Here is a 15847-nt window from a genome sequence, read left to right on the forward strand (position 1 = left end):
GTCTTCCCTGTAACCCACAGTGTTGAGATTGCCTGCAATGACAACAAGCTCAGTCCGATGATGCTGTGACACAGCCCCAGACCATGACGGACCCTCCACCTCCAAATCGAACCTCGGTGTAACGCTCATTCCCTCGATGACAAAACTGCAACTCGTCAGTGAAAAACACTTTTTGCCAGTCCTGTCTGGTCCAGCAACGGTGGGTTTGTGCCCATAGGTGACATTGTTGACAGTGATGTCTGGTGAGGGCCTGCCTTACAACAGGCCTACAAGTCCTCAGTCCTCTCTCAGGCTATTGTGGACAGTCTCAGCACTGATGGAGGGATTGTGCGTTCTTTGTGTAACTCGGGTAGTTGTTGCAATCCTGTACCTGTCCTGCAGGTGTGATGTTCGGATGTACCGATCCTGTGCAGATGTTACATGTGGTCTCCCTGTAGCGCAGTCTTTGGCATCTCACTGTTACGACATTGCAATTTATTGCCGTGGCCACATCTGCAGTCCTCATGCCTCCTTGCAGCATGCCTAAGGCACGTTCATGCAGATGAGCAGGGACCCTGGGCATCTTTCTTTTGGTGTTTTTCAGAGTCAGGACACTAAAGAGGCATTTCTACTAACTTTTCATAACTGTGACCTTAATTCTGTAAGCTGTTAACGATCGTTCCAGAGGTGCATGTTCATTAATTGTTTATGGTTCGTTGAACATGCATGTAAAACAGTGTTTAAACCCTTTACAATGAAGATCTGTGACGTTATTTGGATTTTTACGAATTTTCTTTAAAAGACAGGGTCCTGAAAAAGGGAAGTTTTATTTTTTTTCTGTGTGTGTGTGTGTGTGTGTGTGTGCATATATACATACAGTTGAAGTCGGAACTTGACATACAGTCGGAACTTGACATATATTTCAACTCAGTTTTTCACAATTCCTGACCCTTAATCCTAGTAAACATCCCCTGTCTTAGGTCAGTTAGGATCACTGCTTTATTTTAAGAATGTGAAATGTCAGAATAATAGTAGAGTGATTTATTTCAGCTTTTATTTATTAAACAGTTTACATACACTTAGTGTAAATTGGGTCAAACGGTTCTGGTAGCCTTCCACAAGCTTCCCACAATAAGTTGAATTTTGGCCCATTCCTCCTGACAGAGCTGGTGTAACTGAGTCAGGTTTGTAGGCCTCCTTGCTCGCACACGCTTTTTTAGCTCTGCCCACAAATTGTCTGTAGGATTTGAGGCCAGGGCTTTGTGATGGCCACTCCAATACCTTGACTTTGTTGTCCTTAAGCCATTTTGCCACAACTTTGGAAGTATGCTTAGGGTCATTGTCCATTTGGAAGACCCATTTGCGTCCAAGCTTTAACTTCCTGACTGATGTCTTGAGATGTTGCTTTAATATATGCCATCTATTTTGTGAAGTGCACCACTCCCTCGTGCAGCAAAGCACCCCCACAACACGATGCTGCCACCCCCGTGCTTCACGGTTGGAATGGTGTTCTTCGGCTTGCAAGCGTCCCCATTTTTCCTCCAAACATAACGATGGTAATGATGGTCAAACAGTATATTTTTGTTTCATCAGACCAGAGGACATTTCTCCAAAAAGTATGATCTTTGTCCCCATGTGCAGTTGCAAACCGTAGTCTGGCTTTTTTTATGGCGGTTTTGGAGCAGTAGCTTCTTCCTTGCTGGGCGGCCTTTCAGGTTAAGTCTATATAGGACTCGTTTTACTGTGGATATAGTATGTTCATCTCTAGGAGACAGAATGCGTCTCCTTCCTGAGTGGTATGACGGCTGCGTGGACCTATGGTGTTTATTCTTGCGTACTATTGTTTGTGCAGATGAACGTGGTACCTTCAGGCGTTTGGAAATTGAACCAGACTTGTAGAGGTCTACAATTTATTTTCTGAGGTCTTGGCTGATTTCTTTTGATTTTCCCATGATGTCAAGCAAAGAGGCACTGAGTTTGAAGGTAGGCCTTGAAATACATTCACAGTTACACCTCCAATTGACTCAATTGATGTCAATTAGCCTATCAGAAGCTTCTAAAGCCATGGCATACTTTTCTGGCATTTTCCAAGCTGTTTAAAGGGACAGTCAACTTAGTATATGTAAACTTCTGACCCACTGGAATTGTGATACAGTGAATTATACATGAAATTACAGTGGGGCAAAAAATTATTTAGTCAGTCACCAATTGTGTTACACGCTGCAACCTTTATGACAAAGGGTGGCTACTTTGAAGAATATAAAATATATTTTGATTTGTTTAATACTTTTTTTTTGGTTACTACATGATTCCATATGTGTTATTTCATAGTTTTGATGTCTTCACTATTTTTCTGCAATATAGTAAAAATAAAGAAAAACCCTTGAATGAGTAGGTGTGGCAAAACTTTTGACTGGTACTGTATATACAGGTCCCCATATCTGACTTCAGACCAGTCCCAAGATGCTTGGGGTTTTAGAGCAAAATGGAGAACACTCTTGTTCGTGACAGTCTCATCTTTTAATGGAGGGGTCTGTAGCTCCCTTCAGTAACCACAAGCGCACAACCGTTCCTTGATTTTAACTGGCGGCTTTATTCTGTAGTTTTAGTCAGAATTATCACCTTCCGTGAGAACTATAAAGTAAATGAAAAATACAGTTAAGCACACTCTTACAACCTCCTTATCTTACGAGTGACTTATTAGCTTGGTATAACTCTGAAGTGCTTACATACATAACAGTTTAACCGGCGCTATAACAGTATCATATTAAACACATGAATAAAGGAAAAATACCTAATTGGCTGCTTATTACAGAAGGGAGGAAATCAAACTTCACACTTATTATTCCTGGCATGAATTCACACTTCATCCCAACATACACGCTGCAACCTTTATGACATGAAAACTTAGCTAACGCAGCGCAGTATTGCCTTTCCTCCAAAAGTGTGTTGCTACAATAAGGATCCCCGTTTACAACAGTATTAGCTACGTAGTTCCACTTGTCTTATTATTTCCCTTGCACAGCAGACACGTAAACAATTCAAACAAACAACATAACCTCCAAGTCTAACTGTCAGTTACAGGGTCAATTTGAAGGCCAAACTGTTCTGACACTACAGACGATTTTGTGAGAATACCAATTTTTGGGATGTCTCATGGTTTGGCAAAACACTGCTCTAGCGCTGTCACCTTTGACCGCAGATGCGGAAAATGCGACATCGGCGAATGAGGTGGATTAAGACGCATCCAATGCAGGAAAACATATCTCTAGCTTAAATTGACCGATTTTTAAATGTTTCTATGGCCATTATTTATTAGATTTTTTTTTACATATATATTTTTTTAAGCATGCTAATTTGATTTCATGAGTACAGTTAGGCCTTGAGGGTTACACACTAATGCCAGATAGCCTAAAATAATGAAAGGAAAACCTCAATGTAGGCTATAGATATAGATTGCACAATAATTATAGCGTTATGGATTTAGAAGGTATTGTTTTCCCTTTATTCATCCCTCCCTCCCTCCCGCCACCCACCTGCCCTTCATCCACACAATATTTCATGACCCTAAACCTGCCCGCCACACAGATATAACCGTGGGGACTGCAGGTGATGCGGTTATGCGTCATCCCACTCATCACGTGTGTGTGTGTGTGTGTGTGTGTATGATAATAAGTGTAGGCTTTTACATGAAATCTGATCTGACCTCAGTTATTAACAGGCTTTAAGTTTCACTTTATTAGATTAGAACTGATCTGTAATACAGAAGGTGACAGTGCTTGACAGAAACACAACACAACATCAATGGAGGTGATAAACATGATATTTATCTCAGAGTAAAAAGGGTCAATCTGTGATTGCTTTATCCATTTTGGACTGTTAAATAAATGATTACTGTATACCCATTGATTCATGAATGTCACGTGTGCTCCCTCCGGCATCTAGGTCGCCAGGCTGCTCATTATGGCACACACCTGTCACCATCGTTACGTGCACCTGCGCGTATACAGACTCACCTGGACTCCATTACCTCCCTGATTACTTTCCCTATACATTTCACTCCCTTTGGTTCCTTCCCCAGGCGTCGTTGTTTCAGTTTAATGTCTGTTCGTGTTTTGTATTTAGTTGCATTTATTTATTAAAACACTCACTCCCTGAACTTGCTTCTTGACTCTCAGCGCACATCATTACAATGAAGGATATAACTTATACAGTGCATTCGGAAAGTATTCAGACCCCTTGACTTTTTCCACATTTTGTTACGTTACAGCCTTATTCTAAAATAGATTAAATCGTCCCCCCCCCCCCCATTAATCTACATCCAATAGCCATACTGACAAAGCAAAAACAGGTTTTTAGACATTTTTGCCAATGTATTAAACATTTAAAACAGAAACCTTATTTACTTAAGTATTCAGATCCTTTGCTATTGCTAATTATTTGGAAAGGCACACACCTGTCTATATAAGCTCCAAGACAGGATTGTCTTGCACAGATCTGGAGAAGGGCACCAAAAAATGTCTGCAGCATTGAAGGTCCCCAAGAACACAGTGGTCTCCTCATTCTTAAGTGTAAAAAGTTTGGAAAAACCAAGACTCTTCCTAGAGCTGGCTGCCTGGCCAAACTGAGGAATCGGGGAAGAAGGGCCTTGGTCAGGGAAGTGACCAAGAACCCGATGGTTACTCTGACAGAGCTCTAGAGTTCCTCTGGAAATGGGAGACCCTTCCACTCCTCAGTAAAAGGCACATGACAGCCCGCTTGGAGTTTGCCAAAAGGCACCTAAACGACTCTCCGAGCATGAGAAACAAGATTCTCTGGTCTGATAAAACCAATATTGAACTATTTGGCCTGAATGCCAAGCGTCAAGTCTGGAGAAACCTGGCACTATCCCTATGGCGAAGCATGGTGGTGGCAGCATCATGCTGTAGGGTTGCTTTTCAGTGGCAGGTAGACTAGTCAGGATCGAGGGAAAGATAAACAGAGAAAAGTACAGACAGATCCTTGATGAAAACCTACTCCAGAGCGCTCAGGACCTCAGACCGGGGAGAAGATTTATCTTCTAACAGGACATCACTAAGCACACAGCCAAGAAAAAGCAGGATTGGCTTCGGGATAAGTCTCCAAGTGTCCTTGAGAGGCCCAGCCAGTGCCCGGACTTGAACCCTGCAGCGACGCTCCCCATCCAACCTGACAGAGCTTGAGATGATTTGTAGAGAAGAATGGGAGAAACTCCCCAATTACAAGTGTGCCAAGAAGACTCGAGGTTGCAATCACTGCCAATGGTTCTTCAGCAAAGTACAGAGTAAAGGGTCTATTGCAGTTTTTTTTATTTGGCATTATTATCAATCATGGTCAGTCCTTGTATCCATAGCTCTGTCTGAGTTTGAGCGGTTACATTTATCCAGCCCCATCGCTCAGTTGTTTACCGAAACAGTGGCGCGGAGGTCATTTGATTGTTGGAACTGCACATTTCCTCTTAAGTGCTGCTCCTGCTTGTAAAAAAAATATTTAAATGGCACTAGCTATATTTGGTTGAAATGATCAAAATAGAAAACTATTAGTTTGGAAAACCAAAGTATATATTTTGATACGGTAATGAACAGAGACTTTGGAACTCTTGTGCTGTAGTATACAGTAAGAGAAGCTTCTAGAGCTCTCTGATCTCTCCTGTCCTCTCTCATCTGTACCACTGCAGGAATAGGTCAGCCATCTCTCACTGTGGCTCAGCTTTAGTCAGAGGTGTGTGTGTGTGTGCCATAATGGTTTAGCTGTAAAATGAGGTGGGGAACTGAGATCACTGTAGACATAGAGGGATAAAATAAAGAAGAGACGAGAGGGTAACAGGAGAATGAGTCATGTGCCTTACAGGTGGACGGTGGCGTGAGCTGCTCTCAGACCACATCAGCGTTTGGAAAGAAAACCATTCTGATGATGCTGGAGAGAGAGGGGTACAAGAGAGAGAGATTGTAGAAGACAGTTGGACAGATGGGAGGTGATCTGTCTGTCACCTGTATTCTCTTTGTCTTCTAGACATCTGGGTCAATGCAGAGGAACATTCAAAAGGTTGGGTTGCTCTTGTATGATGCTTTGACCGTTCCACCTGTCTAACAGATTAACCCTACAGTGGCAGAGAGATATGGAATGATGAGGATGAAGGGGAGGGGGAGGAAAAAGGAGGAGGATCAGGGAGATGAGTCAGTGGACAGGAGAGGAGCAATGAGGAATCAGAGATAACAAGAGAGATTTACAACCTCGGGGCTGTGGCCTTCAGGCAGAATGTGTCTTCGGCCAGGTCTTGTCCCGCTAACAGACAAATGTTATTGTACAGAAATGGTCTGAGGAAAAAAGGAGAATTATGAATGGAGCAGGCAGGTAACCCTTGATACAAGTCTGTATTCAACGTCCATCTATGTCTGAGGATGACGGGAGATGATGTGGAAACCGTCCATTAGGGGCAACAGTGAGTGCTGTTACCGTCAAGGTTTCTATAAGCATCTACCTCTGGTTCCACCAAAGGCTGCGTGTTTGAATCCAGCGATTTTGTTGTCTTTGAAATCATTATTTTAAGCCTTTCCCAAACCTTAACCCATACCTTAACCATTTGGAGTCATGAAATAACCAAGGGCTAGGAGAGAGGAAATGAAGGGGAGAGATCGAAAGCCTAGTATTTGTATGAGCAGGTCTATGTATTTGCCCTTCAGTAGGCTACTCACACTCACCATTGAGTCACCAGTGTCAGAGAAGAGCTGTAGGTCATAGGGTTTGAATGGTGGCTCACCATCTACGGCCAAACGTGTGTGTGTGTGTGTGAGAGAGAGAGCTGGTGAAAGAGGGATGGGAGAGAGAAAGCGATGTGAACAGACACCGAGGTTCTCTGTATGATTGTCTCAGCAGTGTTTCAACACATCAGAGACCTGTGTCTTTTAAGCTTACATCAGAGGTGTGTGTGTGTGTGTGTGTGTGTGTGTGTTTGTTTAAGTGTCTCAGAAATAGCAGTATTAATGGGCTCTTACATCCACACTGCAGGGGGTCCCAAGCTCAAAACGCCTACAGCTATTCACAGTCACAGAGAACAGAACAGCAGAGAAACACAGAACAAAGCACACACACACACACACTTACACCCCCAATCTCTCTCTGTAGGCCTGCGGAGCGTTCTGGAGAGGATGTGGATATTATTCTGACCAGACTTAAAGGGGTTAAAGCCTTCCAGAGGTTCCACCCCTCCCTGCTGCTGCAGATCTGCTCCTGTGCCTTCTACGAATACCTGGAGAAAGGCATCACCTGGAAGTATACGCACACACACACACACTCTCACACACTGACACACTCACTCAGTGGTATGAACCCCTGGGTAAAGGCCTCCCCTGTACTTCATTGGCTTTCAGCTCTACTATGACTCGTCACTATACTGTTGACCGTTTTATAAGCTGTTATGTGATGGTGCTATGCTCTGTGCAGTGTTCCGCCAGGGTGACATCGGGACCAGCTGGTATGCTGTTCTGTCTGGCTCTCTGGACGTCAAGGTGTCGGAAACAGCCAACCACCAGGTAAATCAGGCATGCTTGATACATTTGACTACAGCTCTATTCGGGGTTCCTCCTCTCTCGAAAGTTATGTTTTCCCTCCAGAGTTCTCTGTGCTGTTCGTCTCGTGTTGCACCTTGTGTAGTCCCATTACAGCCTTGATGAATGTTTCGGAGTGCATTGCCTACAATGCTCCCATGTTAAAATATGCACGCTGGGCTAGCAGCTAGCGCGCTCTGGTTTTAGCTCTGAGCAAAGCTGCTGCCTCTCAAACGCTCCTCTGAGGATTGAGCTAGTTACTGTGTGGAGGAGATGCTATAGTGAGACCGAGCGACGGACAGACAGAATAGATAGAGCGTGCAGGATTGGTTGTTAAAATTTGAGATGGAACAAAATGTCCAGTTACAAGTCCCTCTACCCGTTTGCCATGTTCATGTCTATGGGCGTAGCCTGGCCTAGTTCTGATGGCCGTTTCTGAAATGTCATTTGGGACAGTAGGAAGATGTTAAGTCCCCTCCTATCATATTAGACACGAGGGAGAGAGTGTGTGCACACGTGCAGGAAAGTAAGTATGTGTGTGCATGTGACTGTGCTTGTGTGTGTGTGTGTGCATGTGCCTGTGCTTGTGTGTGTCTGCATGTGCCTGTGTGTGTGTGACCTTGTCTGAGTGGTCAGATTATGGTCTTCCCTGAGGTGAGTTCTTAACGAGAAAATCCATCCGAGAACCCTTCACACGTGAATATATGAAAATATGGTAATCAGTCCGCTCTCTCACAGAGAGACCGCGTTCACATTTTCCACTGTATCTGGGTCACTATCTGGCCATGCTAGAAAGGACAGAAGAACAACATGTTAAATGTGGCCATGCTAGACAGGAATCTAGAACACGTTCTAACCACTAGTATGATTTGAACTACTAGCCTTACAACATTGACCCTTAGGCTAAGTTTACACAGGCATTCCAATTCTGATCTTTCTTTCACTAATTGGTCTTTTGACCAGTCAGATCAGCTCTTTGCCAATAATTTGCCTCTGTAAACACAGCCTTAGATAAGAAGTGGGTCTGGATTGAACAAGCTTCTGTCTCTGTGCAAGGCTGCATTTACATAGTTCTGATCTTTTGACCAATTATAGGCAAAAGATCTGATCTGATTGGTCAAAAGACCAATTAGTGGCAAAAATATCAGATTGGGGCTACCTGTGTAAATGCAGTCTAGCTATCCTCAGTGCTGATGTTTGTTCTTGCTCTAGAAATGAATTGCCCTTTTGTGGACAAAGATTTATTGACTTGAATAGCGTTGAATGTAACTGAATCACATAAGTTCATGAAATTGAGTGTGTTCTGCCTGTGTGTGTCTAGGATGCTGTCACTATCTGCACGCTGGGAATCGGGACGGCGTTTGGAGAGTCGATTCTGGATAATACTCCTCGCCACGCCACCATCGTCAGCAGAGAGACCAGCGAATTGCTCCGCATTGAACAGAGAGAGTTCAAGAGCCTATGGGAGGTGAGAGAGAGGAAGAGAGAGACACACAATTCAAATTCTGAAGTGGTTCATGCTCTGGCCACAAGATGGCTGTCCACTGTTAATACCAGGCCTCCAGTACAGTCCTGTTTGTGTGAGCTTGTGGAACCTGCTGTCATTTTCACTGCCTGGGGGCATTGGGATGATACATGCTACAACTGAACCAGTCATCATGTGTGTGAGTGTTTTTGAGCATGGGGAGGGGGGGGGGGGGTCTTTAAAGTGTCCAGTAGTTGATAGGGAGAGAGGAGGAGTAGGATGTGGAGGAAGTATAGCACTAGTGGGCTAAGAGTGTTTTTGTCTCTGTGCTAAGTGCACTCTCCCCCTGGCTGTCTTTCTTCAGCTCTCCCTCTCTCAGCTCTTTCTCTTCTCTGGCATCTATTTTAGGAGTCTAGAGATAGATCAGAGAGAGCGTGTCTGAGGCTGTAGCTCTTACAATGGACATAAAAACCTCAGTGTTTTGATCTTATGTCAAGTGTGTGTGTGTTTGTGTGTGTGTGTTTGATACAGGAAGAGATTAGGATTCATACAGTGTAACAGTGTGAGATATTAGCCTTGGTGCCAGTCTCTTACTGCTGCCATTGTCTTGAAGTAGCATATCACGCTGGTTAAAGGAGAGGAAACCACAAAGTGTCTGAAAGCTAGATCTGTCATAACACCTCCCCAGGGCCAGGTCACACTGACTGAGTCACACCATTTGACAGATGATACAATAGTATTACTACAGGGGCCCAGAGACATGGCTGGACAGGGCCACCACTTTTAACCGATATACTATTATTCTCAACCCCACACAGTCACCCCAGGGTGTGTCAACTTCTGTCTTGTGGAATAAGAGGCGGCAGAGGAAAGGTTAGCCACTCACTTAATGATAAATGTAATCATTATTTGATATTTGTTACAGTACTTTTTCAGTGCTATTTACTTGAGAACATGTTTCTTAGAATTTACACACTAGATAATGGCGCCGGAGGCAAGCAACACCGAAGCATGCATGAGAGCACCAGCTGTTCTGGACAATTGTGCGATCACACTCTCCGTAGCCGATGTGAGCAAGACCTTTAAACATGTAAAAATTCACAAGGCCGCAGGGCCAGATGGTTACCAGGATACTGTACTCAGAGCATGCGTGGACCAACTGGCAAGTGTCTTCACTAATATTTTCAACCACTCCCTGACCGAGTCTGTAATACCTACATGTTTCAAGCAGACCACCATAGTCCCTGTGCCGAAAATCAAGTCAAGAAAGCGAAGGTAACCTACCTAAATGACTACCACCCCGTACGACTCATGTCGGTAGACATGAAATTCTTTGAAAGGCTGGTCATGGCTCACATCAACACCGTCATCCCGGAAACCCTAGAGCCACTCCAATTTGCATAACACCCCAACAGATCCACAGATGATCTGCCACGCTGATCCTGAACACGGGGGCCCCTCAGGGGTGTGTGCTTAGTGCCCTCCAGTACTCCCTTTTCACCCAACACCGCGTGGCCAAGCACGACTCCAACACGACACAAGAGTGGTAGGCCTGATCACTGACAATTATGAGACAGCCTATAGGGAAGAGGTCAGAGACACTGCCAGGACAACAACCTCTCTCTCTCAACGTGAGCAAGACAAAGGAGCTGATCAAGGACTACAGGAAAAGGAGGGCCGTAACACTCCCCCATTCACATCGATGTGGCTGTAGTGGAGCGGGTCGAGAGTTTCAGGTTCCTTGGTGTCCTCATCACCAACAAACTATCATGGTCCGAACACACCAAGACAGTCTTGAAGCGGGCACGACAATGCCTTTTCCCCCTCAGGAGACTGAAAAGATTTGGCATGGGTCCCCAGATCTACAGCTGCACCATCGAGAGCATCCTGACCGGTTGCATCACCCCCTGGTATGGCAACTGCTTGGCATCCGACCATAAGACACTGCAGAGGGTAGTGCTTACAGCCCAGTATATCACCGTGGCCAAGCTTCCTGCCATCCAGGACCTATATACTAGGCGTTGTCAGAGGAAGGCCCAAAAAATGTACAAAGACTATGGTCATCCGAGTCAAACTGTTCTCTCTGCTACTGCGCGGGAAATGGTACCAGAGCGCCAAGTCTAGGACCAAAAGGATCCTTAACAGCTACAACCCCCAAGCCATAAGACTGCTGAACAATTAATCAAATGGCCTCCCTTTGTTTTTACACTGCTGCTACTCGCTGTTTATTATCTGCAGTATGCATAGTCACTTTACCCCTACCTAAATGTACAAATTACCTCGAATAACCTGTACCCCCCCCCACATTGACTCAGTACACACTTGAAGTCGGAAGTTTATATACACCTTAGATAAATACATTTAAACTCCGTTTTTCACAATTGCTGACATTTAATCCTAGTAAAATTCCCTATCTTAGTTAGGATCACCACTTTATTTTAAGAATGTGAAATGTCAGAATAATAGTAGAGAGAATGTTTTATTTCTTTCATCACATTCCCAGTGGGTCAGAAGTTTACATACACTCAATTAGTATTTGGTAGCATTGCCTTTAAATTGTTTAACTTGGATCAAATATTTCAGGTAGCCTTCCACAAGCTTCCCACAATAAGTTGGGTGAATTTTGGCCCATTCTTCCTGACAGAGCTGGTGTAACTGAGTCAGGTTTGTAGGCCTCCTTGCTCGCACACGTTTTTTCAGTTCTGCCCACAAATGTTCTATAGGGTTGAGGTCAGGGCTTTGTGATGGCCACTCCAATACCTTGACTTTGTTGTCCTTAAGCCATTTTGCCATAACTTTGGAGGTATGCTTGAGGTCATTGTCCATTTGGAAGACCCATTTGAGACCAAGCTTTAACTTCCTGACTGATGTCTTGAGATGTTGCTTCAATATATCCACATAATTTTATTTTCTCATGATGCCATCTATTTTGTGAAGTGCACCAGACCCTCGTGCAGCAAAGCAACCCCACAACATGATGCTGCCACCCCCGTGCTTCATAGTTGGGATGGCGTTCTTCGGCTTGTAAGTCTCCCCCAAACATATTGATGGTCATTACGGCCAAACAGTTCTATTTTTGTTTGTGTTTTTTGTTTCATCAGAACAGAGGACATTTTACCAAAAAAGTACAATCTTTGTCCCCATGTGCAGTTGCAAACCGTAGGCTGGCTTTTTTATGGTGGTTTTGGAGCAGTGGCTTCTTCCTTGCTGAGCGGCCTTTCAGGTTATGTCGATATAGAACTCGTTTTACTGAGGATATAGATACTTTTGTACCCGTTTCCTCCAGCATCTTCACAAGGCACTGAGTTTGAAGGTAGGCCTTGAAATACATCAACAATTAGCCTATCAGAAGCTTCTAAAGCCATTACATCATTTTCTGGAATTTTCCAAGCTGTTTAAAGGGACAGTCAACATAGTGCATGTAAACTTCTGACCTACTGGAATTGTGATACTGTGAATTATATGTGAAATAATCTGTCTGTAAACAATTGTTGGAAAAATGACTTGTGTCATGCACAAAGTAGATGCCCTAACCGACTTGGCAAAACTATAGTTTGTTAACAAGAAATTTGTGGAGTGGTTGAAAAACGAGTTATAATGATTCCAACCTAAGTGTATGTAAACTTCTGACTTCGACTGTATATAGCGTTGTTATTGTCGTTTTCTTTTATTTGTTGCTTTAGTTTATTAGGTCAATATTTTCTTAACTCTGTTTTATTTTAAACTGCGTTGTTGGCTAAGGGCTTGTAAGTAAGCATTTCACGGTAAGGTATTCGGCACATGTGACAAATACATTTGATTTGAATGGTCTTTGCCTAATAATTACATTATAGTAACATTTTGGTTTCTTTGGGATTCTCTGAAACAAATGCTTTCTGTCTATCATTCTTCCGTCTCTCTCTCACACACTCACACTCTCTCTCTCACACACACTCTCCCCCTTTCTCTCGCTCTCTGAAAAGCTGTGATTGTCGTGGCAACCTCTGCTTGGTCGGGCGCTTGGCTCATTTAGAGAGACGCTAAGAACTGGAGCGCTGTTTCAAAGAGGACTGAGTGTGTGTGTGTGAGAGGAGACCTCTGGGGTAGTCCTGTGTGATGTGGATTACAGGAGCCGTGGGCACCTCTTAGGAGATCTTCCCAGCCGTAGAGCTTAGAGAAGACCCTGGGTGAGTTTAGTCGTGTGTGTGTGTGTGTGTGTGTGTGTGTGTGTGTGTGTGTGTGTGTGTGTGTGTGTGTGTGTGTGTGTGTATTCATTCATGACTTGATAGAAAATACAAACACCCGGTAAAGTCTGTTATGATTTTGGTGCAGATGTGATTAATCAGCTGATTGTTGTGTGTGTGTGTGTGTGTGTGTGTGTGTGTCAGCAGGTTCCTGAATGTTAAAGGGCCTCTCTTCCTGTGTGTGTGTTTTGGCAGACTCCTGAAGGCATGGGCTTGCCTGGTAATGACTTAAGAGACGTTAGAGTTCAGAATGACATAATACCGGAGAACGTTTGTAAGTTTATCCATGTGTGTGTTGCGCAATCAGGCAGGGTTAAGGAAATCAAGCAATCTGCAATATTTGTCTTGAAATATGGATATGAACACAAGAGCGAGTTGGGCTGATATAGGGCTGTTACGGTGACCGTCTTACCTCCACACCGGCAGCCACGAGTCATGACCGCAGTCAAATTCTACATGACCGTTGAGTCACAGTAGCCAGGCTTCTCCAAAACTGTCCTCTGGTGCCGCGGATGGTCATTAGTCCCCAACAAACTTGCTAACCGGCCTATTTATTGCCTTACCACCTCACGCCATTTGCACACACTGTACAGTGCCTTGCGAAAGTATTCGGCCCCCTTGAACTTTGCGACCTTTTGCCACATTTCAGGCTTCAAACATAAAGATATAAAACTGTATTTTTTTGTAAAGAATCAACAACAAGTGGGACACAATCATGAAGTGGAACGACATTTATTGGATATTTCAAACTTTTTTAACAAATCAAAAACTGAAAAATTGGCCGTGCAAAATTATTCAGCCCCTTTACTTTCAGTGCAGCAAACTCTCTCCAGAAGTTCAGTGAGGATCTCTGAATGATCCAATGTTGACCTAAATGACTAATGATGATAAATACAATCCACCTGTGTGTAATCAAGTCTCCGTATAAATGCACCTGCACTGTGATAGTCTCAGAGGTCCGTTAAAAGCGCAGAGAGCATCATGAAGAACAAGGAACACACCAGGCAGGTCCGAGATACTGTTGTGAAGAAGTTTAAAGCCGGATTTGAATACAAAAAGATTTCCCAAGCTTTAAACATCCCAAGGAGCACTGTGCAAGCGATAATATTGAAATGGAAGGAGTATCAGACCACTGCAAATCTACCAAGACCTGGCCGTCCCTCTAAACTTTCAGCTCATACAAGGAGAAGACTGATCGAGATGCAGCCAAGAGGCCCATGATCACTCTGGATGAACTGCAGAGATCTACAGCTGAGGTGGGAGACTCTGTCCATAGGACAACAATCAGTCGTATATTGCACAAATCTGGCCTTTATGGAAGAGTGGCAAGAAGAAAGCCATTTCTTAAAGATATCCATAAAAAGTGTTGTTTAAAGTTTGCCACAAGCCACCTGGGAGACACACCAAACATGTGGAAGAAGGTGCTCTGGTCAGATGAAACCAAAATGGAACTTTTTGGCAACAATGCAAAACGTTATGTTTGGCATAAAAGCAACACAGCTGAACACACCATCCCCACTGTCAAACATGGTGGTGGCAGCATCATGGTTTGGGCCTGCTTTTCTTCAGCAGGGACAGGGAAGATGGTTAAACTTGATGGGAAGATGGATGGAGCCAAATACAGGACCATTCTGGAAGAAAACCTGATGGAGTCTGCAAAAGACCTGAGACTGGGACGGAGATTTGTCTTCCAATAAGACAATGATCCAAAACATAAAGCAAAATCTACAATGGAATGGTTCAAAAATAAACATATCCAGGTGTTAGAATGGCCAAGTCAAAGTCCAGACCTGAATCCAATCGAGAATCTGTGGAAAGAACTGAAAACTGCTGTTCACAAATGCTCTCCATCCAACCTCACTGAGCTCGAGCTGTTTTGCAAGGAGGAATGGGAAAAAATTTCAGTCTCTCGATGTGCAAAACTGATAGAGACATACCCCAAGCGACTTACAGCTGTAATCGCAGCAAAAGGTGGCGCTACAAAGTATTACCTTAAGGGGGCTGAATAATTTTGCACGCCCAATTTTTCAGTTTTTGATTTGTTAAAAAAGTTTTAAATGTCGTTCCACTTCATGATTGTGTCCCACTTGTTGTTGATTCTTCACAAAAAATACAGTTTTATATCTTTATGTTTGAAGCCTGAAATGTGGCAAAAGGTCGCAAAGTTCAAGGGGGCCGAATACTTTCGCAAGGCACTGTGTGTGTGTGTGTGTGTGTGTGTCAGAGTCTTGTGTATCGGTGGCAGGGAAGTAAGGCGCAGGAGAATCAAACTTAATGAAATGTAGTTGTTTAATGACTGTAAACAAAACATAACTCCAACACTAATGAATCATAATAAAACAAAATGGAGGACGAGGACCCGTCGCGCACCAATACAAACAACACAAAAACTGAACAACAAACAATCTCCGACAAAGACATGAGGGGAAACAGAGGGTTAAATACACAACAGGTAATGAACGGGATTGAAACCAGGTGTATAGGAAGACAAGACAAAACCAATGGAAAATGAAAAATGGATCAATGATGGCTAGAAGACCGGTGACGTCGATCGCAGAGCACCGCCCGAACAAGGAGAGACCTTGACTTCGGCAGAAGTCGTGACACTGTGTGTG

General features: G+C 43.8%; 1 protein-coding gene across 3 annotated transcripts in view; it reads left to right on the top strand.

Moving 5' to 3' along the window:
• Positions 1-15847, top strand: part of LOC110509209 (rap guanine nucleotide exchange factor 4) — a 46266-nt gene that overhangs the window by 15442 nt on the left and 14977 nt on the right. For 2 of the 3 annotated variants that reach the window (XM_090225717.1, XM_090225718.1), the window contains exons 1-2: positions 7123-7529; positions 8866-9012. In XM_090225717.1, the coding sequence (XP_090081843.1) occupies positions 7428-7529; positions 8866-9012 (249 nt within the window). In that variant the 5' untranslated portion in view covers positions 7123-7427. Of the gene's footprint in view, positions 1-7122; positions 7530-8865; positions 9013-15847 lie in introns of those variants that run through there. The other variant, XM_036967088.2, reaches the window with a different exon arrangement.

Source organism: Oncorhynchus mykiss, chromosome 28, assembly GCF_057628025.1.
Source record: "Oncorhynchus mykiss isolate SJ-2025 chromosome 28, ASM5762802v1, whole genome shotgun sequence".
NCBI lineage: Eukaryota > Metazoa > Chordata > Actinopteri > Salmoniformes > Salmonidae > Oncorhynchus > Oncorhynchus mykiss.